Below are 26,092 nucleotides of genomic sequence, written 5' to 3' on the forward strand. Positions count from 1 at the left end.
GGTTGCCTCTGAAGCTAACTCTTTGTAACTGTTGCCAAAAGCCCCCTTGTTCATCACCAGCAAGCTTCCTGACCCCAAATTGGGCCAAAATGCCTACCTCGGTACTTACCCTATAGTGCCCTAACAAATCACCTAGTGCCACCCTTCCAGCAGGGATTTTCTATGTCTTGAGACTATAAAAATTGGCTGCTAACCCGTGAAAGGGCTTTCCAGGTGGCACTAGTGGTAAAGAACCTGCCTGCCAATGCAGGAGACATAAGAGATGTGGGTTCGATCCCTGGGTCAGGAAGATCTCCTGGAGGAGGGCATGGCAACCCACTCCAGTATTTTTGCCTGAAGAATCCTGTGGACAGAGGAACCTGGTGGGCTACAATCCATAGGGTCACAAAGAGTCAGAGGGGACTGAAGCGACTGAGCGTGCAACCCACGATAAAAGCCTCAGCTCTCTCTTGAGCCAGCCCTCTGTTCTAACAGCATCCTGTTGGCTCTCCCTGGTCTGTCAGGAGGTCAGCCTGATGCATTTGCAGCACCCTCATTATCTCTGCTCCCTGCTCTTAATAAACTCACTCCCTTCTGAAATACTGTGTGTGTGGAAATTCTTTTCCAGCCCACACTCAGGCTGCCCTGACAGAAGCCAGAACTCCAGTCCTTGATAACTTGCCTCCAAATTTTGTTTGTTTGAGGGAAGAACATATTTCTGTGTTATTTAAGGCATTGCTATTTTTTCATTTGGTTTTTGATACTTACAGCTGAAACTGTGATACATAAAATTAAACTGATAATGGTCTTGAATGGGTTAAAATTTGTTACCTAACACTAATAAGTGTGCCTGTTGTTCCTTAAGATGTTCAAGTGAGTCTAATATCTAAAACAGCTGATGAGGAGCAGAATATGCCACTCCAAAATATGAAGGATGATTCTCAAACTTTTGGTCTTGAACCCATTTACTGCCTTAAAAATTATTGTGAGGGAGTTTCCTGGTGGCTTAGTGGTTAGGATTCTGGGCTCTCACTGCCATGGCCCAGGTTCAGTCCCTAATTGGGGAACTGAGATCCCATAAGATGTGTGGCATGGCCAAAAAAAAAAAAAAAAAATTGTTGTGACTTTGAATAAATGTTTTATTTAGTTATATTTGTCAATATTCACTGTGTTAGAAGTGAACACTAAGACCTTTTTAAAGAACAAGAATATACACACACCCCATTAGGTATTAGAGCAAAACAACATCTGGAGCCAACACATCACGTACCCTCTAGAAAACTCCACTGGATCCTTGGGAGAGAATGATAGTGAAAGAGGCAAATAACATCTTAGTGTATTATGAGCATATAGTTTGGAACTTGTGGACCCTTAAAGGGACCCCCAGAACCCTGGGACCACACTTTGAGAACCACTGATCTAAAATATGAAATTTTGATCAAATATTTGGGGAAGCTGGACATACCTTCAGTGCTTTAAGAATCTCAGAACAGGATGATGCCTAAGAATCAGCAGTAGATAGTTCTTGGGGTTTTGGGGGGCTACCAGCACCCATTCTCCATTCTTTGGGCACCATGCCTTGATTTCCCTCTTGGGTAATGACACCCTCTCCTGCATTCTCAGTCCAGCTTAGAGAAAGAGGCTAATTAAACCAGTCTAATTCCTAGCAGTAGGGCAGTAGGAATGAGGAGAGGAGAGAATTTGATGGGGACAGGAATGGTTTAATTACTTAAGTTACTTAGCATTCCAGGCTCCATGATAATAGTGACTGTTTCACGGAGGAGCATGAGGTGGAAGGCCGGTCTGAAGCAAAGGATCTGGCTGTTTTCCTCCTGGGCTGGACTAGTAGTGGATGTGAGATCCAGAGTAGAAACAGCCTCTCCAAGTTCACACTGGGAGGCCCAAATGAACATGAAGCCAACAGGAGAGAGACAGAGTCCCATCCTGGGACATTGGTCTGAGTCCCTAAACCAGCCCAGGGCAGCCATCGCTATTTATCTGCTCTTCTGCTTAATCTGAAAACCTTCTGTTTCACTCGGGGAGCTCTCTGTCCATGTTCAGCCAATGCACCCTCCTTACAATGAAGAGAGAGGGCATGTGACCCAGGGCTGGTCAATAACTTGTAGGCAGGTCTGTGCCTGGAAGCTTCTGAGGAAACTTGTGATAGGAAGGAGCCTTTGCTCTTTGTCCCTGTCTTCTCAGATTGCAGGCATGAGATGAGAAGGGGAGCAGCAGAGGAGCGAGAGGCACCAGGAAGGCTGCCAGAGGAACGAGTTGCTTTACAGAGTGAGATAAACGTGTTTGGATGCAAACATCTGTGACACACAGCAGCCTGCGATCCCTTCATGGTAGACAGCCCTGCTCCTGGCCTTTTTGTTTACAGGAGCCTGTCAAGTCCCTTTGGGGCGTATGCTGCTTTGGCTTGGGGGCTCTGTCACTTTCAGGAGAAAAAGTCAGATTTCTGGCTCTGAGGAGATCTTGTGTTTACTCAAGCGGGTGGCTAACCTCTTCTCACATCTCTGAGACAATGTGAGCCCTAGTCATAGCTTTAAGACAAGAGGAGATGATATTTGTTACGTGGCAGAGGAGAATCACCCTGTGGTTTCAGAGGAACAGTGGAGCAGGAGGGTGAGAGAGGAAGAAAGTCCCGGGAGAGGGCAAAGAGCAGCCTGAAGGAGAGCAGAAAACGTGTCCCAGCTTTGGAAAGAAACTGAAACAGCGTCTGGGGCCACTGTCTGGGTCATGCACATAATTCTGATGACTCTACAGCCAAGCTATGTAGGGGAGGCTCCTCCAACTTTTAGCAAACTGCAGTTGGCCCTCCCACTCCTGAGACATGTGAAGAACTGCATTCTTTGGGGGCTGAGCCTCTCTGTTCTGGACTTTTCCTCTTTCCTGGGGAGGGTCAGGGAGAAGTTGGAGGGAGAAAAAGACTTCATGTGAGCATGTGCCAACTTTACAGTCAGAAAATCCGAATCGAAGTCCTGATTCTGCACCAAATTGCTGGAGATCTTGAGCAATGTATTTCATTTCTCGAGACTCAGTTTCTTCCTGTGTAAAATGATCATTGTAAGAGTCATCTCATAGAGTTGTTGCAAGGGTTAGATGAGCTGGGAAGATGTAACATGAAAGTGTTACATGAGGAGTAACCACTGGGGGAACCGGGTAGAGAGTACAGGGACCTCTGAGTACTCTTGCTACTACCTTGCAGCTTCTTATGAATCTATGATTATTTCAAAGTTAAAAGTTCTAAAAAAATTCTTCTTTTTTTCATTAATAGGAAGAAAGAGACAAAAACTTACAAGGCCAGGTGCAGGGTTTGTATTTTCCTAGCAGTCGAGCAGAGACGATGAGAGAATTTGAAGGGGACAGGAATGGATTAGTTAATTAGATTAATTAACTAGATCCTTTATAATGCTCTTAGAGATATAAAGTAAAGATTATAGAGCTTTTAAATGACTGGTGGTGGTGGGACTTTGTTTTCTTCGATCGTGGCTCTGCCCAGACTAGGCTGCTCGAAGCTTTGGAATTTTCCAGGGTTATGCTCTCACAGAGGCAGGTCAGCTATGTTGATCCCCTTTCATTGCTCCAGCCCCACCACCCTCGCAACAGGCTGCGCAGTCGTCCCAAACCCCACAACATTCCTCTCAGAAATGTGGTCAGAGTCAGGAAATAATACTTGGCTCCTGGGTTTTTCTAGAACCTTCTCTAAGATACCAAGTCTTTCAGTCCCGTGACCTCATCCCTTCCCTCCTGTGTCTCTGGAATGGATTAAAAGCCTCTGGCGCAGGAGGATATTATATTAGCAAGTAATGTGCTTAGCTCAGAGCCTGGCACATAGAAAGTGTACATTAAATTCAAGCTATCACAGTTCATGGAAAGCATCAGGACAAGTTAGTATGTGACCCAGCCCTGCTATCAAGATGCTGATGACGTTCACTAAATCTCTGAGCCTCTCTGGATCAGTTCTTCCTTCTCTGAAATAATGAAAGAGCTGAACCAAAAAATAGGTCTCTCTACTCTAAAGATCTCTGAAACTCTTGACGAAAAGTCTGAGCCATTCCCTGCTAAGAAGCTGCCCTGGCTTTGAAACACTGAGTTATCAATGCCTCAGTAAACTACACCTCCTCTAGGGAACTCCCAGCCCAAGAGGGAAGGCTACTGAATGACAGAGAGCTTTTCAAGATATTTGGCTGGGGCTATGCTGACTCAGAAGAAACAAACAGTACAATTCTCAGTCCTGAAGGTAACAAGAAGTCCCCTGCCAGTCCCCAGAGAGAAAGCCCACTGTTCGCTCATGGAACGCGGCAGGGCTTTCATAGAATTCTAGAATGTCAGTGCTGGAAAATCTCTTAGGGAGTTTCTAGTTCAGGGGTTTTTAAGCCATGTTCTGTGGGAGCTTCCACAGTTCCACAAACTGTTAATATTCATCTCCTTTTGTATACCTCAAATTGTATTTAAAACTGTGACTGGAAAACAACGAAGACACCAATATTGGTCACCCGTAACTTTCAACACATCAGAAAGGAAAATTCATTAGTATGTTGTGGCAGAGTCCACTGATATTGTCCCCTAAATCTACCCTTCCTTCTTTGTTGTGGAAACTTCAGTTGGTGTGGGTGTTGCGGGGGGGTCCATGGTCACCCAGGTTAAACACCACATTTCCCAGCCTCCCTTGTAGCTAGGTAAGGCCATGTAATGAAGTTTTGGTTAGTGGGATATAAGTAACGGTTGTGAGTGCTACTTCTGGGTGTTTTTTTTTATGTGAGGGTCTATGCTCTTCTTCCCTTTTCTCACTGGCTGTAGTGTGGACATGATGCTGAAGCTCAGTCAGCTACCTTGGACTTGGAAGTCTCATGTTGAAGATGATGGGAAAAAATAGAGAAGGGATCTTGGGTCATTGATGATCATTTCATTTACCTGCCTGTTTGTGGCTCAGATGGTAAAGAATCTGCCTGCAGTGCAGGAGATCTGGATTCAATCCCTGGGTTGGGAAGATCCGAGGGAGAAGGGAATGACAACCCATTCCAATATTCTTGTCTGGAGAATTCCATAGACAGAGGAGCCTGGCAGGCTACAGTTCATGGGGTTGCAAAGAGTCAGCCATGATGATCATTTAGTTTTAACTTGATTATATTGAGTTCCTGGACTGTTTATCTCCAGATTTCATTTATACGAAGGAGACATAAACCTCTGTCATATTTAAAGTGAAGTCACTCAGTCATGTCCAACTCTGTGACCCCGTGGACTGTAGCCTGCCAGGCTCCTCCATCTATGGGATTTTCCAGGCAAGAGTACTGGAGTGGGTTGCCATTTCCTTCTCCAGGGATCTTCCCGACCCAGGGATTGAACCCTTGTCTACCTGCATTATAGGCAGACGCTTTATCCTGTCATATTTAAGCCACTTTTATTTTCTTATTGTTGTTGTTTTTGATATTTTGGTGCTCGGCTTGTGGGATCTTAGTTCCCCAACCAGGGATTGAACCCAGGTCCTTGGCAATGAAAGCACAGAGCCCTAACCATTGGACTGCCAGGAAATTCCCAAGCCACTTTTATTTTGGAGTTAGTGCTTGTTTAGTCTCTAAGTCATGTCCAACTCTTTCATGACACCATGGACTGTAGCCTGCAGGTTCCTCTGTCCATGGGATTTCCCAGGTAAGAATATTGGAGTGGGTTGCCATTTCCTTCTCCAAGTAAGAATATTGGAGTGGGTTGCCATTTCCTTCTCCAAGGAAACCGCCAGTTGTAACTACCACTCGGGTCAGGAAATATAATTTTGCAGTCATACAGAAGAACTCCGCATGCTCTGACTCAATCACAGCAACCTCTTTGCTCCTAAAAGCACAATATCCATAAGATGTTATGGAAAAATCCAAATGAACTTTCAGGCCAACCCAATATACAGGATAAAGTTTAAGACTTTGTTTGATCAAAGTCTTCCTCTGGTCAAAAGTTAGAAAATAATGGAAATAGTGTGACCACCTCATTTCACAGAGGGAGAACATGAAGTTCAGAGAGGGGAAAGGACTTTCTAATATCAATCAGCAAATTAGTGGCAGAGAAAACTAAGACTTTCTCTGACACCTTAGCATTTCATTTTCTAATTCTTTCTAGGGGAAGGGGCCCTTGATACAAGGTATCAGCCTTACCTAGTTACTCAAGGATAGGAAAGATTTGCAAATACAGTCTGTTTAGTACAGGGCATTTCATCCTTGACCAGCACCAAACCTGGCTCTTTCCACTCAGATCTCAGGGCAGAGAGGCCGCCAGTGGTTCTCCCCAGATGGCTTTGCATTTGAACCTTGAAGGATCCATCAGCAAAGGTGGAGTCACAGACACAGAGCCATGCAGTGGGGATGCTAATTGGATGAAGTGATCTCAGCATTTCTCAGAACCCAGCATAGGGCATCTCTCCCATGGTGCTGTGTGCACCCACCCTGATACACAAAGGTCCTCAGAAAGCACTGTGGTTAAGTGTATTGCTGAGTCTCTAGAACCAATAGGAGTGAGATGCAGGCTGGAGCAAACCCGAGATCTTCTGCCATATTCAATCAAATGTTGTGATCTGCATGGGGCTACGCCCAAATCAGAATTCCAGGGAATCCCTTGTGCTCATGAAAGTCAATTATGTTACATGGTGAAAAGTGCCCCTTGTGCTTTCACGTAGGACCTGACAGCATCTCATATTGGCCAGACTCCACAGTCCTCTCTCTCCTAGGTTTTTGGATGTTTAAGGATCGGCTTATTGGCTTCTGCCTTATCCTATGGATTAAAATTAGCAATCAAAGTTTAGCAAAGATGTTATTATATATTCCATGTTTGGGGGTAGAGTTGTGTTCTGAGGACTCCAAGTTTTGAAAACAACACAATCTCTCCTTTTGGAAAATCCATGAATTATGGTATCAGTATATTGAAGGCTCTGTGAATTCCCAGACTAGAGAATTTTGCTTGATTTTGACTGACCTAGAATTTCCCAAACTTTTTTGACTTTTGGCTCTTGTGTTTCACTAACACCATGGCCAATGATGCTGACCCCCTTTGAGGGATAAAGGATGCATTAATACACATGGATCCCATATACAACATGGCTAGAAATGCACCCTTCTGGCCCAGATAGCTCATCTTTCTGGAAAAGTACAGAATTATCCCATATTCTGTAAAAACCCATTCCTAACAGACCCAAGAAGCAGTTGTGGAACTGACCTCAACCTGCCTAGTCTGGGGTGGGTTCTCACTGGCTTGGCCTCAACGCCTGGCACCTGGCTTGTTGTACCAAGATCCCTGGCCAGCCGGCAGCCACCCAGTGTGTGTCTGGGCTTGTTTTTCCTTCCTCTCCCTGCTCTTTTTAGAACACGGCTGAATGGCTCCAGTCTCCTGGCCCTTCTCCCAGCCAACACTGGACCCCTCCAAGTCTGGCCAGCTCCTCTCCCACCCGCCTTGATAAACACCAGCTCCAAGCTGGGAACCACAGTGCTGGGCTGTTTTCCTCTGTCCTGCCCCACCAGGAAGCCTTCCCTTTGCCTGGGCTTCCTTCTTGGGGCCTTGGCTGCCCACTCATTTTTAACTCATCATCAGCCCAGTCACCTGAAGAAAAAGAGACTCGCAGGAGACCCAGGATGAAAGAGTCTTTAATCCTGTGGCTTTTGGAGTTTTGTTTTTAGCAGGAAAACCTTATTTCCAAAACAAATTATTGTGAAGAATTTACCAATTTATAAACAGATAAATAAGGACATTTATGGCAGGCTTGTTTATCCCAGCAAAACACTGGAAAGAAACGAAATGACCATTGGGAGGGAATGGGTTTAATAAAATTATGGTGAAGTCATTCAATGGAATATTATGCAGCCCCCTAACAACATGAGGCAGTTCCCAATGATAATGACAAAAGTGCTAGGAAAATCCTTCTTCCTTATGGAAAATGTTTGGTTGATAATTTAATTTTGGGGCAAAAATGAAGATTACCGCTCACATTGCTATAATGGACCAATACCTATTCAAAATTGTCTTATATTTTTATGGTACTTAAATATGATGATCAAACATCCCAGTTCACCCAGAACTGAGGGGTTTCCCAGGACACAGGATGTTAAGTGGTAAAACTAAAAAAATCTCAGGCAAGGAGATGAGGTCATTCTCCTATACTCAGCAAGTTAAGACTGTTTTAGAAAGAATAAGATCATTACCAATTTTAGCCCCCAGTATATTCACAAATAAAATTGAACCAATATTTGTTTTATAAATAGAAGGGCAAAACTATGTGGATTAATATGAAATGTGGAATCATTGTAAGATGCTGTGAAATGCAAAAAAAAAAGCCAAAGTACAGAATACTGTGCTAAGTATGTTCCCATTTTATATGTTTTTTCTCTTTTGTTTTTCCTAAAGTTCAGCATCAGAGAACAGTAAAGGACTTATCTGTATAATATAAAAATGAAGTTTATGACTTCTTGTCTATTTGTGTACCCCACTGTAAAATGGCTGGAATGATTCTTACCAAGTTTTGAGAATATATTTGGGAGGGTCTGACTTAAAATATAGGCTTCACAGGTGACTTAAAATACAGGTTGCTTGGCATACAAAATTTTCATTCTAGGGGTCCTTGGTGGTTTGGTGGTTGTCACTAAGTCGTGTTCAACTCTTGTGACCCCCATGGACTGTAGCCCACCAGATTCCTCTGCCAATGGGATTCTCCAGGCAAGAATACTGGAATGGGTTGCCATGCCCTTCTCCAGGGGATCTTCTCATCCAAGGATTGAACCTGCATCTCCTGCATTGCAGGTGGCCTCCTGCACTGCAGGCAGATTCTTTACCAACTGGGCCACCAGGGAAGCCCCAGGGGTCCTTGGGAGGGTATGTCATAGAGATAAGCAGTCATTCTCCAGAGAAGCTGACTCTGGTTAACAAGAGAGGCCCACAAATTCACCAATTGGAAAAGATGCACTGGATGGGTTTGGGTCCACTGACAGAGAGAATGAAAAGTGGTTTCCAGTCAATGTCCAAAGTAGAGTCACAAGGTAGACTCTCCAAGTGGAAGACCTCGGTGTTCAGGCTGCTTCCCATGTGAGGAATGGGATCAGATGTCCATGCATGTATGGATGATTGTTCCCAGTGGAGTTACTCTTTTGGATCTTAAAGCTTGCATTTGCAGACTATTCCTGAAAGATGCTTATGAAATTGGTGATAATCAGTGCCCCCAAGAAAGAGAACCACAGATCTAAGATGAACTGGATGTTCATTTTTCATTGTATATCCTGTTGAACTGTTGGCAGTGTTCTCCACGTTTATATATCATCTTTTTTCTTTTAATTTATGAGCTATTACAAGCACACAAAGAAAGTTTAGAGAATAGTAAGTTAACATCTTTGTATGTACCTGCTGGCTTTAACAAATCTTAATGTTTTGCCATATGTGGTTGTATAGAAAAACTTATAGTTTTCTTCCTGTGTCTTTCTCCTTTACTGTCACACAGAACACTTTCTGTTTTTTGCCAATTTATGTTGGAGAAGGCAATGGCACCCCACTCCAGTAACTCTTGCCTGGAAAATCCCATGGACAGAGGAGCCTGGTGGGCTGCCGTCTATGGGGTCACACAGAGTCGGACACGACTCAAGTGACTTAGCATAGCATAGCATATGTTTGAAATGTAATTAATTTATGATGTTTGTTAGTTTCAAGTGCACAGCAAAGTGCTTCAGTTATATAGATATATATTCTTTTTCAGGTTCCTTCCCACTATAGGCTATTACAAGATATTGAGTGTATTTCCCTGTGCTATTCGGTCAGTCCTTGTTGTTTACCTGTGTTTTTTCTACATATAGTGGTTTGCATCTGCTAATCCCAAACTCCCAATCCCTCACTCCCGCACCTACCCTCATCCTTGGCAACCACAAATCTGTTGTATATATCTGTGATTATGTTTCTATTTCATAGATATGTTCATTTGATAGTTCATTTTATTCATATATATTGTTCATTTTAGATTCCACATGTAAGTGATAGCATATGGTATTTGTCTTTCTCTTTCTGATTTTGCTCAGTATGATAATCTCCTGATTCATTTATGCTGCTGCAAATGGCATTATTTCATTCCTTTTTATGGCTGAGTAATTTTCTGTTGTGTATATATTCCACATCTTCTTCATCCATTCATCTGTCTATGGACATTTGTTTGGATATGTCTTGGCTATGACTTGTGAATAATACTGCTATGAACATAAGGGAACATGTATCTTTTTGAATTATAGTTCTGTCTGGGTATATGCTCAGGAGTGGGATTGCTGAACCATATGGCAACTCTGATTTTTTGAGGAACCTCTATACTTTCTCCATAGCTACATGAATTTACAGTCCCACCAACAGTGTAGGAGGGTTCCATTTTCTCCACACTCTGTCTAGCATTTGTATACTTTTTAAAAATAACATTTATTTATTTATGGCTGCACTGGATCTTTGTTTCTGCACACGGGCTACTCTCTAGTTGCCGTGTGCAGACTCCTCATTGCAGCGGGCTCTCTTGTGGAGCATGGGCTCTAGGGCTTCAGTAGTTGTGGTTTGCGGGCTCTAGAGCAGAGGCTCAGTAGTTGTGGTGCATGGACTCAGTTGCCCCATGGCATGTGAGTTCCTAGTTCCAGGACCAAGGATTGAACCTGTGTCCCCCGCGTTGGTATGCAGTCTTAACCACTGGACTACCAGGGAAGCCCCTGTAGACTTTTTAATGATGGGCAATCTGACTGGTGTGAGGTGGTTAATCTTAACAAATAAGAGGATCAGTCATTTTTTATTTTATTTTTTAGTTTCATCATAGCATGTGGGAAATTAGTTCCCTAACTAGGGATTGAACCCGTGCTTCCTGCAATGTAAGCATGGAGTCTTAACCACTGGACCTCCAGGGAAGTCCCAAGAGAATCAATCTTGATAGAAAGGTGCTGGGGGCCTAGAACCTCACCATCTATTTCTCTTTCCCCTGAGGCACCTGTAGGAACCTTGGGTTTCCATAGAACACAGTTTGAAATTACTGATCTAGTCCATGGATTGATACAATTTCTCTGCAAAGGGCAAGATAGTAAACACTTTAGACTTTGTGGACAATCTCTGTTGCAACTATCCAACTCAGCCATTGTAGTGAAGAAGCAACCACAGATAATACATCCAGGATGAAAATGTGTCCATGGAAACTACTTAGTGAAAGAAGCAGGTTACAAAACATCAGCACCAATAAAATTATTAAAATGATTATTGAGGGCTGCCCTGGTGGCTCAGGGGTAAAGAATCCACTTGCCGATGCAGGGGACATGAGCTTGATCCCTGATCCAGGAAGATCCCACATGCTGCAGGGCAACTAAGCCCGTGCGCTGCAATTACTGAGACTGTGCTCTAGGGCCCAGGAGCTGCAACCACTGAGCCCATGGCATCCCAGAGCCCATGCTCTGCAACAAGAGAAGCAGCTGCAATTAGAAAGCTGTGCACTGAAACTAGAGAGGGTTAAAGAAATAAACTAGGTAGGTTAAATAATTTGCCAGTAGATATGGAGCTGGGATTTAAACCCACACAGTCTAGTTGCAGAGCCTGAGTTTGAAACACTACAGTATACTGCCTTTTATGTTCATATATATATATATATATATATATATATATATATATATGTTAATAGGGCTTCCCTGGTAGCTCAGTGGTAAAGAATCTGCCTGCAATGCAGGAGATGCATCAGATGTGGGTTCGAGCCCTGTGTTGGAAGGATCCACTGGAGGGAGATTTGGAAACCCACTCCATTATTCTTGCTTGGAGAATCCCATGGACTGAAGAGCCTGGTGGGCTACAGTTGCAAAGGGTTGGACATACTGGGCAACTGAGCATGCATACACATAAATATTTAAATAAGCACCAAAAAGATGTAGAAAGAAATACACCAAAACGTTACACAGACTTTCTTCATCATGTAGAGATTATAATGCAGGGAGTGATTTATAAATAAGATGGTTTTAATTCTGTATCACCATCACAACTTACATAGTTCCATTATGAGGCAGTAGGAGTTTTTCTTTCTAAAGAGCTGTCCAGTTCTAACATTCTAGAATTCCTCAAGGCCTCTGCCACCTCTGGAGTTTGGTGTGAGGAGGAGGCAGAGGCAGGAGGTGGTGGTGGAAGGGTCTGGGGAGCTTGTCTCACAGCGCTGGAGGGCACTTGAAGCTCTTAGAGGTTCCGGGCTGCTCCCCCAGCCTCTAACCTTCCACCTCTCCCTCTAGCCCTTCCTACCATCTCAGCGGCTTTTCTGGCCTCTCTAATTACCAGGAATACAGAGGAAACCACAGCTTCTGTTTAGACCAGAAGGAAGAAAAGAAAAAAAGGAGTTAGATACCTGTCAGTGGCACTTAAGGGAGGATGGTTTCCAAACTGGACCCTGGGAGGGGCAGTGACGGAGCAGGGGAGGGGTCAGGTCTGAGATGGGCGGCGACCTGACCAGGTAGCCTCAGACCTATTATGGAGCCATAGGATTCAGGAACACACTCCCCAAAATGTCAAGCGAAGTGGGGTGGGAATCAAGTCAAGTCGGGTGGGGTGGCACATGTGCCGGGTGCCAGGAACCGTATGAGTGGGCCTAGCAGCAGTGGGGGCTCAGGGCTGCTTGGCCTTCTTGTGTTTTCTCAGCTTCCACTATCAAAAGGGCATCAACGAGGACTTCCCTGGAAGTTCAGTGGTTAAGACTCCATGCTTCCCCTGTAGGGGGCACAGGTTCAATTCCTTGTCAGGGAACTAAGATCCTACCTGCCCTGAGGTACAGCTAAAAAAAAAGGGAGAGGGGGCATTAACAAGGAGGCTGGTGACCAGGTGGTCTGATGACTCCAGCTGTGTCCCCGAGGAAGAGCTGAGGGGGTGGGCCAGGGATGGGAGTAGGAATGGGTAAGGGAGTGTGTTCTGCCTCTGAGGCACCACCATGGGGAGGGGCTAGACTGATGCCTGAGTGTCATGATATATCTAGCCTCCATTATGAGAAGTGCTGGGGAGGTGTGTGTGGGCTCAACACCAGAATTTCCCCGCCTCCCAGAGCTGTCTGGAGTTGAGCCAGTTGCTTGTAGAGATCTCTCTCAGGGCTGGTGTGCAGGCCAAGACTTGGGGCCCCACTGTCGGGGGGAGGCAGGGTGGGTGTGTGTGGACATTGGACTGGACAACCAGCCAGGTCTTCTTCCCCAAAACCCTGCAATGATGATAACAGTAGTCAGGCTGAGCACCCACCGTGTGCCTGCATCATCTCATTTCACTGTGAGAAAAAGGCATAGTTATTATTTTACAGATGAGAAAACTGAGATCCTGAGGACAGTTAAGCAACCTCCCAAGCTCATGCCACCAGGCAACAGCCAGGCTGGCACTGAACCCATCTGTTTGTCTACAGAGCCTGCATTCTCATCTAAGATCCAGCTGGCTTCTAGCTGCCTGGGGATTTTTAGTCCTAAAAGGACTAGGATGCTAGGAGCCCAGGATGAGCAGACCAGTGAGGGATGGCATCCTTGTTTCCAGAGGCTTTGATATTCTCTTTCAAAGTTCTGACTGGCAGTCTGAGATCTGTAGACCTATCCCTTCCTGGGGAGCAGATAGGCTCCCCAAGCTCTCTCATCCACTTAAACTAAGTGACCACAGCCCCTAAAGACATGGAAACCTAAAAGCAGCTCTGCGGGACACTCCCCAGAAATTACAGGCTTGTGTTTTTGAAGAGACCATCCCTAATTAAAGGAGAATGCCACGGAGAGGGCTGTGACCTGAACAACCACCGCTCTCCTCCCACTCAGTGCCATGCTTGAGGGTCCATTTTTCCTTCTCATAGTCTGCAGGGTTGAAAGGACCCAGACCTGTAGATCTGCAAATTCTAGTTTTCAAACTTCAAATTGTATAATGGTGAAACTTTTTGTTCAAAAGACTTGATTTGTGGAATGCCACTATCAAGCATTAGGCACTCCTATTTCAGTCTCAGAGTCTTACGTAAGCCACCTTGTATAATCTCACAATAGCCAGCTGAGGTAGATATATCATGATCCGTGTTCTACAGATGAGGAAGTGAGTTGCACAAAAGAATCCATTACTTTTCCCTCAAGGCCATGCAGTTAGTAGGTAGTGGATGTAGAATTTGCACCCAGATCTGCTCAAGTCCTGAGTGTGGCTCAATACCTCTGGGCTCTAGGAGGGAGCTGGGTAGGTAAAACTATGTTAAGCTGCCTTGGTTTGGCTTCTGCCTTGGTTTGGCATCTGCCTTGGTTTGGCACACTCCTGTGCCCTGTGGAGCCATTGTGGAACTGGACCGGCACCAGAGAGTAGTTTAAAAAACTGGAAACAAGTCCAGTGTCCATCAATGTTGAATGAATAATACTTTGTGGTATGGCCATACAATGGCATACTACTCAGTGATAGGAAGAAATAAACTACTGAGACCTCAATAACATGAGTGAATGTCAAAGTCACTGTGGTGAGTGGGAAAAGCCAGACAGAAATGAGTCTATTCTGTATGACTGTATTTATAGAAAAGTCTAGGAACTGAAAACTGATTGATAGCGGCAGAAAGCAGATTGGTGGTTACTTGGGGGTGGAGGGAGGGATGGGAGGATTACTAAGGGGTCTGATGAGAGTTTCCCAGGTGATGAACATCACTCTCTTGATTGTGGTGATAGTTTCATGAGTGTGTCTGTATATCCTTTAATATTATATATAGGCTTAAGTTGTGTGCCATTTATCAAATGAAGTTATACCTCATTAAAGTTGTTAAAAAAAAAAAGTCAAAAACTCGTGTTTAGCAGGAGACATGGATAGGAGATGACTTGTTCAAGCTTGCTCAGGGTCGAGGGGCTCCCTCTGTGGACCCTCTGCTACCCTCTCCCAAGTCCAGCACTGGACCCTGCCCGGGCTCTGCCTCCAGCACCACAGGGCTTGTGTGGCTTCTCTCCAGCCCTGGGGATGTCAGCCCTGGAAAAGGTAAGGCTTTGGCCTTGGAGGACACGGGGGGAAGGTGGACAGAGGCAAAGGTGACGGGAGCCTGGAATAGTGAGCCCCAAGAGGGGCTCCAGACTTCTGTATTCACACAGGGACCTTTTACAAAAATATAAACCTGCTAAAAGGATTGGACCAGGTAATTTCTGCCTCTGTAAGATTAACTCAAAGGATGCCTCCTACACATCTACCATGTCTGAGTCTGTCCTGGTCCACTGTCTTACAGGGACCAGATACAAATGAATGTCATATTATTAGAGAAATGCAAATCAAAACTACAATGAAATATCACCTCACACCAGTCAGAATGGCCATCATCAAAAAGTCTACAAACAATAAATGCTGGAGAGGGTGTGGAGAAAAGGGGACCTTCTTGCACCATTGGTGCGAATGTAAATTGATACAGCCACTATGGAAGACGGTATGGAGATTCCTTAAAAAACTAGGAATAAAACCACCATGTGACCCAGCAATCCCACTCCTAGGCATATACCCTGAGGAAACCAAAATTGAAAAAGACACATGTACCCCAATGTTTATTGTAGTACTATTTACAATAGCTAGAACATGGAAGCAACCTAGATATCCATTGACAGATGAATCGATAAAGACGGTGTGGGATATATACACAATGGAATATTACTCAGCCATAAAAAGGAATGCATTTGAGTCAGTTCTAATGAGGTGGATGAACCTAGAGCCTATCATACAGAGTGAAGTAAGTCGGAAAGAGAAGGATAAAAATTGTAAACTAACACATATATATGGAATCTAGAAAGATGGTACAGATTAATGTATTTACGGGGCAGCAGTGGAGATACAGAGAACAGTCTATGAACATGGGGAGAGGGGAGGGGAGGGCGAGGTGTATGGAGAGAGTAACATGGAAAATCACATTACCTTATGCAAAATAGATAGCCAATGGGAATTTGCTGTATGTCTCAGGAAACAAACAGGGGCTCTGGGGTGGGATGGGACGGGAGATGGGTGGGAGGTTCAAAAGGGAGGGGACCTATGTACATCTGTGACTGATTCATGCTAATGTTTGACAGAAAACAACAAAATTCTGTAAAGCAATTATCCTTCAATTAAAAGATTAAAAAAAAAAAAAAAAAGACTGACATAAACATAAGGGCAGGATGCACAATAAAAAGCCCCCAAATAGCAGCCATTACACATCCAATCAAATATCCCCACTGTGCCTGCTTTCTGCACTGAGGGAACAGATGTGTGGCCTGATCGTTGAGGACAGGAAAGACACGTGGATGAAAAGCTTTGCCTCAGCCCTGAAGCTAGGAGGATAAATGCTGGGAGGGCCAAGAGGAGATATAAATTACTTCCAGTTGTGGAGGTTTCCTGGAGGCTGTGGTATGCAAGGGAGGGAAAGGAATTTGTACGTGGACAGGCGGTGGTGGGGAGGCGGGCGAGATCATTCCATCTTGAGGCAGTGTGAACAAAAGCAAGGCAGCTGGGAGATGCAGCTGGCTGCAGAGAGGGCTGGGAAGGCTGGGCAGGTGGGCTGGGGTCAGGCACTGGGGCAAGCACCGGGGTGACATGTGGACACATTTGCTCCCCCCACAACACACACATACACCCTGCTGTGGGATCTCATTGGCTCCCGCTGCTTGGGGCATTAAAGACCAAAACCTAGGGCCTCAGCTGGAAACCTGGATTCCAGCAGGGAGTGGTAGGGTGGAGAAGAATCAAAGCAAAGGAACTCCTCCAAGGACCACTTGCCCCAAGAGGCACCAGTGTCTCCATCCTTGGGCGTTCCCAGTGGGCCAACCAGCATCAACCAGGTCTCCTGGGAAACTGTGAAAATGGAAAAACTCAAGTTTGTACTCCCAGAGTCCACAGAAACGGTCTTCAACATCTCCGTGGATGGTCAAAGCCAAAGAATAGCACCATCTTGTGGCCAAGACACCTAGATCCCGGGAAGGCTGGGAGAGGCCCTGTGCCCCTGAGGGACCACAAAGGCAGAGTTGGATGAGACTTGTTTTAATGCTCTCATAATGGGCCAGAACTACACTAGCACACAGTTTAGAGCTGGCAGAGCTTTACTTAAGGCCCCGGGGGTGCAGACACTGTGCGCTGTGCAGATGAGGAAACTACTTCTGGGACAGATGGAGTGACTGCTCCAAGATCACAGGTGGCCGAAGGCAGAGCCAGGTCTCATCTCAGGTCACTGATCAAAGCAGTGATGTGGTTCCCAAGACCTTTCAGTAGGAATGCCAGGTCAAAACTGCTCCCACAAGATGCCTTTTTTCCCCTTTCTCTTACAATCATGCAGTGAAGTTTCCAGGATCTAAATGCTGTGCGATGACCTCATCTCGCCCCAGTGGCCCATGGGAGATGTGCTTATATATTCTTCTGTTTCAAACATTCCTGTTTTAATTTCTACCATGGCATAACCCACATAACCATAAACTCTTTGAGACACTCAGAAATGTTCAAGCGTGTAAAAGGGTCCTGAGATGAAACAGTTTGAGAGCTGCTGCCTTAAAGTATTTTTTAAAAAGTAAATAAAGCTATACAAACGAAAACATTCCCTTTGTTTTGATATAACTGAATCAACTCTGTGAGGCACTAACTTTTAGGTTGACTGGGATTCTAATTGCCATCTCTATAGATATTTGATTAATTAAATACACATCAAAAAAATGTACGTGAATAGAGAATGTTCACTGAGTGATTTCTAACTGGCAAGCACTCTCTAAGTGATTTACATGAGTCATCTCATGTAATCCCCACAACCACCATTTGCAAGAGATGCTGTTACCACATTTTATGCCTGTGGACACCAAGAGATTACGTGGCCCAGCTGGGAGATGTGGAGCTTGGACTCTACCCCAGACAGTCTCTCTCTTCCCATTATTCTGATATACAAGCACATCTTCCCATCATTATTCCCATTACCATACAGTTTTACATCCCTTAAATGCATTCACTTGACAGACAAGTTTTTCAACATATGGAGTCTAAGAAAGTAGTGAAAAGAAAGAGGATCACCAACCAAACCCAACACCTTCACTTATAGATGAGGAAAAGTGAGGCCCAGAGAGGGTGAGTGATCTGCAAAAGCTCACACAGCCAAGATTCAGGATCCACTGGACCTGGGAGCTGTCAGAACGCCAACCCAAGGAAGCACTGTAGTTATTTCCTTCACAGCAACATGTGAGCAGCACAGCATGTAAGCAAGTGACAAGACCAGGCAAGAGACAGTATCACCAGCAAAATTGGCTTGACTTTATTGCAGGGAAGCTACAGAGGAGCAGAACAAATGAGGGTCTCCGCAGGAACTACCATTGCTGAGCAGGATTGCCGGGTCCTAGATCTGTCTGGAGGGCAGGAGAGGATCAGCATCCTGGAAGAAATGAGAAGTGAGGTGGAACACTGGTGCCATCTGCTGTGCACATGGAGACATTACAAACGCAGTAAAGATTCACGAAGAGGCAGTCGCAGGGGGTGAAGTGGGAAACCCAGGTGCCGAGTAGGACTAGAACCCCATGTCCAGCCCTGCACGCTGCTCCTACAAGAATGCCTTGACCTTGCTAAGCCGATCACTGCTGAAGCCCTCTTCCAGGCTCTCGCAGGGCTGCTGGAGCTCTTCCTCTGCCCTGTTTCAACTTAACTGGGATGGCAACAACAAAAAAAAGCCATGAGCAAACAAATCTGCTAAGAGCCAGATGATCAAGGAGACCTAATAACCAATAAATATTCATCCTCTGGTTCCTGAACCTGGCTTCGAATCAGTCACTGAGGAGCCTCTTAAAACAGACTCATAGACAGATGCTGCCTGGTGTGTGGGAGTAAAACTGGCTTGATCAGTGATTCTCACCCAGTGCTGTGGTATGAACCTCCAGGAGCCTCTTCATACTACACATCGTTACTGACAGGTGTGCAGACCAAACACTATGATGCCTGAATTTGCTGTGAATATGGGGGTGGTGAGAGTGGGCCGTGGATGAGATGATGGCAATGACTCGATAATGTTGGATCTGGGTGACGGGCATGTGGAGATTCATTTTACGCCTACACTTGCATAGTTTTGACAGTTCCTATAATTAAAAAAAAAAAAATCTAAAATAGATAAATTATGAAAACTACTATGAGAACGTTCTATCTAGCCATTGAAAGGAATGAAGCACTGGTACATGCTAAGCTTGAGTGAATCCTGAAAACATTATGCTGAGTGAAAGAAGCCAGACACAAAAGGTCATATAATGTTTGCTTTTGTAGGAAACATCCAGAATAGGTGCGTCCAGAAGGGCAGAAAGCAGATTTGTGGTTGCCAGGGGATGGAGAGAGGAGGCATCGGGGAATGAGTGTGAGCTTCAGTGGGTACAGGGAGTCTTCCCAGTGTGATGAAAGTTTTGAAACTGGAGTGGAGGCACAACACTGTGAACACACTATACAGGCCCACGCGCGGCACATGTGAGGAACGGTGAGCTGAACGTTATGAGAATTTCACCTCAGTTTAAAAGGAAGAGCCTACTATGAGAAAAAACACACATTAAGCTATACATGGTTTACAATTGGCAGGTTTTACTTTATATATATATATATATATATATATTTTTTTTTTTTTTAATTTATTCATTTGCCTGTGTTGGGTCTTGGTTGCAGCATGCGGGATCTAGTTCCCTGATGAGGGATTGAACTCAGGCCCCTTGAATTGGGCGTGCAGAGTGTTAGCCACTGAACCACTGGACCACCACGGAAGTCTAGGTATTAATTTTTTAGTTAAAATTTACATGCTCAGTCAGGAGTTTCCAATTCAGTGTGTCTACACTGGGGCTCCCACATGTGTGGAGCCACTGAGTAACTTTTCCCTTCCTCCATCCATCCTTGCAATAGAGACTTGTATAAACACAATCTTTTACCTAATATAAAATAGGGCTACTTAGGTTAGATGGAGGGGCCCAGGGTCCCCCCTTCCCTCTCAAAACCCCAGGGACACAGGATCCACCATGATGAACACTGCTGCTGCTGCTAAGTTGCTTCAGTCATGTCCGACTCTGTGCAACCCCATAGATGGCAGCCCACTAGGCTCCTCTATCCCTGGGATTCTCCAGGCAAGAATACTGGAGTGGGTTGCCATTTCCTTCTCCAATGCATGAAAGTGAAAAGTGAAAATGAAGTTGCTCAGTCGTGCCTGACTCTTAGCAACCCCATGGACTGCAGCCCATCAGGCCCCTCCATCCATGGGATTTTCCAGGCAAGAGTACTGGAGTGGGTCACCATTGCCTTCTCTGGATGAACACTGGTATGGTGGAAACATTACTCTCCCTTTAAAGAGCGTCCTTCATATTCAGAGGGATGTCATAGCAACCCCCACAAGGCAGGAAAGCAAGGTAGAGGTTACAGCCCCATTTTATAGGAGAGAGGACTAGGTCTCAGGAATAAAAGACAAGTGTCCAAAGTCAGAGTGTGAACTGAGGGCAGAGCTAAAACTAGACCCCTGGAATACTGATTATTCACCCTGGGCTCCTTCCTGAACATGGTTGTATCCGTGGGCAGAAAGGGGAAGAGGAAGACAGGCACACCTTATCTGCATATGATGTCACCAGACACACAGGACATCGCCACGGCGCAGATTCCAACACCCACCTTTAGGAAGGAGGCTGCGGCTGAAGGTCACTGCCGTGGCCCGCCAGGCGGTTGGACACCTGACTTGCAGCCTGCTCCTGGCACTCATCTGCGTGAAGCTTTGGTCAAGTCACTTCCCTTCTCCAGGCCTCGTGTTTCCTGATTACAGTGAGAGCCATGGCCGACATTAGGGATGTTGTGATTGTTGTCATCCACGCATTAAAGGTGCACAGGGGCAGTGCCCCCTAGGAGGACTGTGCTCTGAAGGGTTCTGAGGCTGTGACTGGGCACAGACGGAAGGAACGCTACACGGATGACTAAAGTCTGCCCTGGCTCCACAGTGAAGGGTGCTGGCACGGTGCCACCTGCCTTTCTGGATTGTGTAAAATCAAAGGGAACAGCCAGCTTAAACACGCTGCTGAGGTTTGTTTCTGTTGTTTTTCACCTTTGATGGCTGTGTTATACTTTAGTGTACAATGTGATGATCTGTAACTTATCAGATGAATACACCCACATGGAGAAGGAAAGGGCAACCCACTCCGGTATTCTTGCCTGGAGAATCCCATGGACAAAGGAGCCTGGTGGGCTACAGTCCAAGGGGTCGCAGAGTTGGACACGACTGAGCGAATAACACACACACACACCCGCATACCCTCACCAGACTAGTGTTCATTTTTCTAGAATTTCCATAGATGAAAGCATACAGTACGTTTCCTTTTCTTGGCTTCTTTCACTCACTTCTTTTATATGTGAGATTCACTGAAGTTGTTGCGTGGACAATAGTATTCAATTACATGGCTATTCCACAGTTTGTTTACTCACCTAGTGATGGCCACTGAGTTGTTTCCAGCTTTGGGCTATTACAAGTCAAGCCACTACCAGTATTTACAAGTCTTTGTATGGACAGTGCTTCCCATTTCTCTTGGGTAAATACTAGGCAAGGAATGGCTGGGTCATATAGTAAGCTTTAAGAAGCTACCAAACTGATCACACTTGTTTTTGCACCAGTCTGGGAAAAGGGCATGTTTGGGAAGCTGATAACAGTTCTAAGTGGGGATGGAAGCCAAGGTGAATTCACTTACCTGGTCAGTGAGCAAAGCTTAGGGAGTAAGTGAAGTATAATACCTCTGAAGGGACCATTATATTACCAAAGTAAAAGGCACACTGCCCAGGGCCAGATGCTTACATTTAAACCCTGTTGATCACAAACTATAGCCCAAAGTCATAGAGGGGTCTCCGGGATACATCAAGCAGTGCTCTTTCTGCTCGCAGGAGACTGGAAGGAGTCCCTGAGCTTGTGGTTTGCATTAGGTAATGATATACTTGGTGGCCATGTCGGGGCCTTACCCACCTGCCCATGTTGGTCCATCCTGCAGGCTGCTGGACGGAGCCTCTCTATTTGGGGCCAAGGTAGGAGACAGCCTTTCCTGTTTTCCCCAGGGTCTCCAGCAAAGTGTCCACGCTGTGCTCAGAGTTGATACAGACCTTTTTGTTGGGCAGGTCAATGTCAAATTGAACTCCTGCAGGAAGTGGGGTGGGGAAGACAGACATATACCCAGTCAGGCTCCTAAATTGTTCACCCCACTCTTTCCCTCTCCTCTAGACCAGGGATTGGCAAACTTCTGAAAGGGGCCAGAGAGCCCATGGTTTAGGAACTGTGAGCTGCATGGACTCAGCCCCATCATCTTCTGTAGATTGTTTTGTGTTGTTGTGGCTTCCCTGCTGGCTCAGCTGGCAGGGAATCCACCTGCAATGTGGAAGACCTGGGTTTGATTCCTGGGTTGGGAAGATCCTCTGGAGAAGGGAAAGGCTACCCGTATTCTGGCCTGGAGAATTCCATGACTTGACTAGTCCATGGGGTCACAGAGTTGGACATGACTGAGCGACTTTCGCTTTTGTGTCTGACTCTTTTGCGAATGCATGTATTGCAGCTTGCCAGGCTCCTCTGCTCATGGGATTTCCCAGGCAAGAATCTGGAGTGGGTTGCCATTTCCTTCTCCAAGGGATCTTTCTGACCCAGGGATCGAACCCATTTCTCTTGTGGTTCCTGAATTGGTAGGCAGATCTTTACCACGTGAGCCACCTGGAAAGCCCCATATTGTTTTACACGCCTGAAAAAATGTAAAAACCATTCTCAGCTATGCAATAACAGACTGTGGGCCCAAAGGCTATAATTTGTCTATCTCTCCTCTAAATAAGGGTTGTAAAACATTTTTTTTTCTTAATTGCAAAAGTAATACAGACATGCCAATTTTTTTTTTGGCCACATTCTGTGGTTTGTGGGATCTTAGTTCCCTGACCAGGGATCGACCCTGTGCCCCCTGCAGTGGAAGCATGAAGTCTTAACCACTGAACTGCCTGGGAAGTCCCCAGACACACCATTAAAAAAAAAAAGACAAGCATTTTTGAATAAAATTTGAAAGTGTAAGGCCCCCGACTATTTCCTGCCTATAAGAATCACTGAATAATAGGGACCCATCCAGTGTTTCTCCTGATGGACAAATGAAAAGTCATTTTCCAAAGTAGCATCATACTCTGTAAACAAGTTACTTATACGTCACTTTCCAGTGTCCAGGACACCTTGCCATCTTAGCACATATAGAGACTTACTTCATTCTTTTTGACAGCCACACCATATCCCACAGTGTTACTGTATCACAGGGCTTCCCAGGTGGCCCAGTGGTAAAGAATCTGCCTGTCACTGCAGGAGATACAAGAGACTCAGGTTTGATCCCTGAATCAGGAAGATCCCCTGGAGCAGAGAATGGCAACCCTCTCCGGTATTCTTCCCTTGAGAATCTTATGGACAGAGGAACCTGGAGGGCTACGGGCCATGGGATCACAAAGAGTTGGACACAACTGAGCAACTGTGCACACACACACCATCCATCTACTCAGTCCCCATCTACAAGACACTGAGGTTGCTTCCAATTTCTCACTATGATCAAAACAATGTAGATATACTTGAACATATCTTATAAAACTTGTGAAAATATTTCTATACCATGAATTCATAAAATGGAAAGTGTGGGGCAAAATATTGGTGTACTTTAAATGTTCACAGATATTGCAGAACTGCCCTCCTAAAGAGCTGTGTCCATTTAAGGACCCTTGGTGGCATATGTGAGTAGGTACAAACGGGTCTTGTTGAAATAACAAAGGCAGAGTCCCAGGCTTGGCTTCACCACTGATCTCGGCTGGGTCCTGCCCATCACAGGCCCTAGTCTCCCCATCAAACATGAAGGAGTTGGGGTCATCCAGCCCTTGTGGGCGCACCAGCGAAGGGACCTCAAAAAGCACATGGCACAGGATTTAGTCCTAACCTGACTCTGGACCTACTGGACACCAGGGGCGGAGGGCAGTGCATCCTGGCTGCACTCTGGGTTTTGTCTTTTGCTTCAGAAGGGCCTCCCTCCTCTTTAGAGTAAATATTCTGGTGGCATCATAGAGCTGGAAGACACTCTGGGATCATGAGACCCAGTGGGTTTCAAAGCTGTGTTTCTAGCAACCCAGGTCCCCAGGCAGGTGTTCTGGAGCTGGCAAGAGTGAAAGCAGGCTGGCCTTCACTTCATCCAGACCTGCTGCTTGTATACAGAGGCTTCCGAGCAGGGTTTCACTCTTTTAAAAAAGAAAAAAAATGCATTTATTTTTGGCTGCGCTGGAACTTCGTTGCTGTGCGAGCTTTTCTCCAGTTGTGGTGAGTGTGGGCTACTCTCTGGTTGCGGCGCACAGGCTTCTCATTGCAGCAGCTCCTCTTGTGGAGCACAGACTCTAGGGCACAAGGGCTCAGTAGTTGCAGTTCCCGGGTTTTAGAACACAGGCTTAGTAGTGCACGAGCTTAGCTGCTCAGTGGCACGTAGGATCTTCCCAACCCAGCCCAGGGATTGAACCCATGTCTCCTGCACTGGCAGGCATATTCTTTACCACTGAGCCACCAGGTAAGCGGTGGAGTTTCACCTTAAAGCATCCAGAGCAAAGCTAAGAGACTGACATTCCCATACTACAGCTGGGGAAAGCCAGGCCCCAGAAGAGGAGGCCATGGTCACACAGGAAGTTAGTGGTCAAGTTCTTTCCATTGCTTCAGATTTTTTCAAGTTCAGGTTCCAGTTTATAGTCTAGAAATTAGCCGTGGACTCACTATGAGACTCTGGGCAAGTCACTTCCTGCTCTGGGGCCTGGTGTCAACATCCCCATTCCACAGATGGAAAGTATAGCTCAGAGAACTGTTTTAAGTGCTAACAAGATGACAACCCCATGAGAGCCCTTGGAAAACTGGGTGTTATTATTGTGGGAGGTCTGACTCAATGGACATGAACTTGGGCAGAGTCCCCGAGATGATGAGTGACAGGAAGGCCTGGTGTGCTACAGTCCATTGGGTTGAGAAGAGTCGGACATGACTTGATGACTGAACAACAAAAACAGTGGGAGTTGGGAGGAAAGTTTAAGAAGGAGGGGGCATATGAATACCTGTGACTAATTTATGTTGATGTATGGCAGAAACCAACAAAATATTATAAAGCAATTATCCTTCAATTAAAAATAAATACAAAGAGAAAGAAAATTGGGTGTTTTATTATCCAGGGTTTTAGAAATGAAAATCTTAAAAGACGGATTGCCCCCAGGACTCTGATTACAACTCTGTTGTTATCCCATGGAACCCCAGACCCTAGCCCACTCTGGGCCTCAGTTTCCGCAGATGAGAAGTGAGGGGACTGGAGAATGGTTTTCTAAATACACCCAAAAGGGGTGCTTTAGAAGTTCTGCCAGCATGACTGACTGAAAGTTTGTTTCTTAAAATGTTACAACTTTTAAAATCTTAATAGAAAATGACACTCAAATGTATCACATAACAAAAGTTACCACAGTGGAGATGAATGTAACATAGTAACTAGTCCTGCAAGGGCTCCTCCAGGCCAGATTTACTGGCTGAGTCATTTACTGGCTGTGTGATACCAATAGATCATTCAACCTCTCTGAACTTCAGTTCCCTCCTGCTCGCAACAGAGATGGTCAAAGAAACTATCTGAAACGGTTGTGGTGAGGATTAAATGACATGATCCACAGAAGCCATGAAGCAGAGTACTTGGCACATGCCAAGTAACTCAGTACGTTTTGGTTTCACTGTTATTATCAGCTTAAACTCAAGATTCTCCTGCTCCATGCCTGCATTCATTTAATGTAAGTGTACCAGTCTCCCCACCCCATCCCCACCCCAGGGCCACTCACTCACCTCCTAGCTTGTTGAGGACTCGAGTGACTGCGTTAGAGCAGCCTTCACAGGTCATATCCACGGAGAACTCGTGCTTCTGAAACAGACAAAGGGGACCATGAGCCAGGTCCTGCACAGGGACCCCCACACCCACTAGCAGGCAGGCCCACTCAGGGCCCCAAGACAGAGGGCAGAGAGAAAGGAAAGATCGGGCTGTCATCAGACTCATCAGTAGCTTGAGTCTCACTCTACTAAATTGTACAGTGGAGTAACTCAGGTTCTCTATATCTCAGAGGTGGTTGTGTTAAAGGACAGAATCCCTAGAAAATTTTTAGCAGTATCTGG

The 26,092-nt window shown here is 45.5% G+C and overlaps 1 protein-coding gene across 4 annotated transcripts in view; it reads right to left on the reverse strand.

Annotated features, from left to right (window-relative positions):
* Positions 1-26,092, reverse strand: part of ATOX1 (antioxidant 1 copper chaperone) — a 50,794-nt gene that overhangs the window by 17,163 nt on the left and 7,539 nt on the right. The window contains exons 2-5 of one of the 4 annotated variants that reach the window (XR_009737662.1): positions 25,769-25,844; positions 21,890-22,058; positions 20,560-20,697; positions 18,174-18,313 (exon numbers count right to left, since the gene is read on the reverse strand). Coding sequence is in view for 3 of the 4 variants with exons in the window: in XM_061424107.1 (XP_061280091.1) it covers positions 21,934-22,058; positions 25,769-25,844 (201 nt within the window). In the remaining variant the exon portion in view is untranslated. Of the gene's footprint in view, positions 1-11,936; positions 13,172-18,173; positions 18,314-20,559; positions 20,698-21,889; positions 22,059-25,768; positions 25,845-26,092 lie in introns of those variants that run through there. The other 3 variants (XM_061424108.1, XM_061424106.1, XM_061424107.1) reach the window with 3 other exon arrangements.

This window comes from Bos javanicus, chromosome 7 (genome assembly GCF_032452875.1).
Source record: "Bos javanicus breed banteng chromosome 7, ARS-OSU_banteng_1.0, whole genome shotgun sequence".
NCBI classification, from domain to species: domain Eukaryota; kingdom Metazoa; phylum Chordata; class Mammalia; order Artiodactyla; family Bovidae; genus Bos; species Bos javanicus.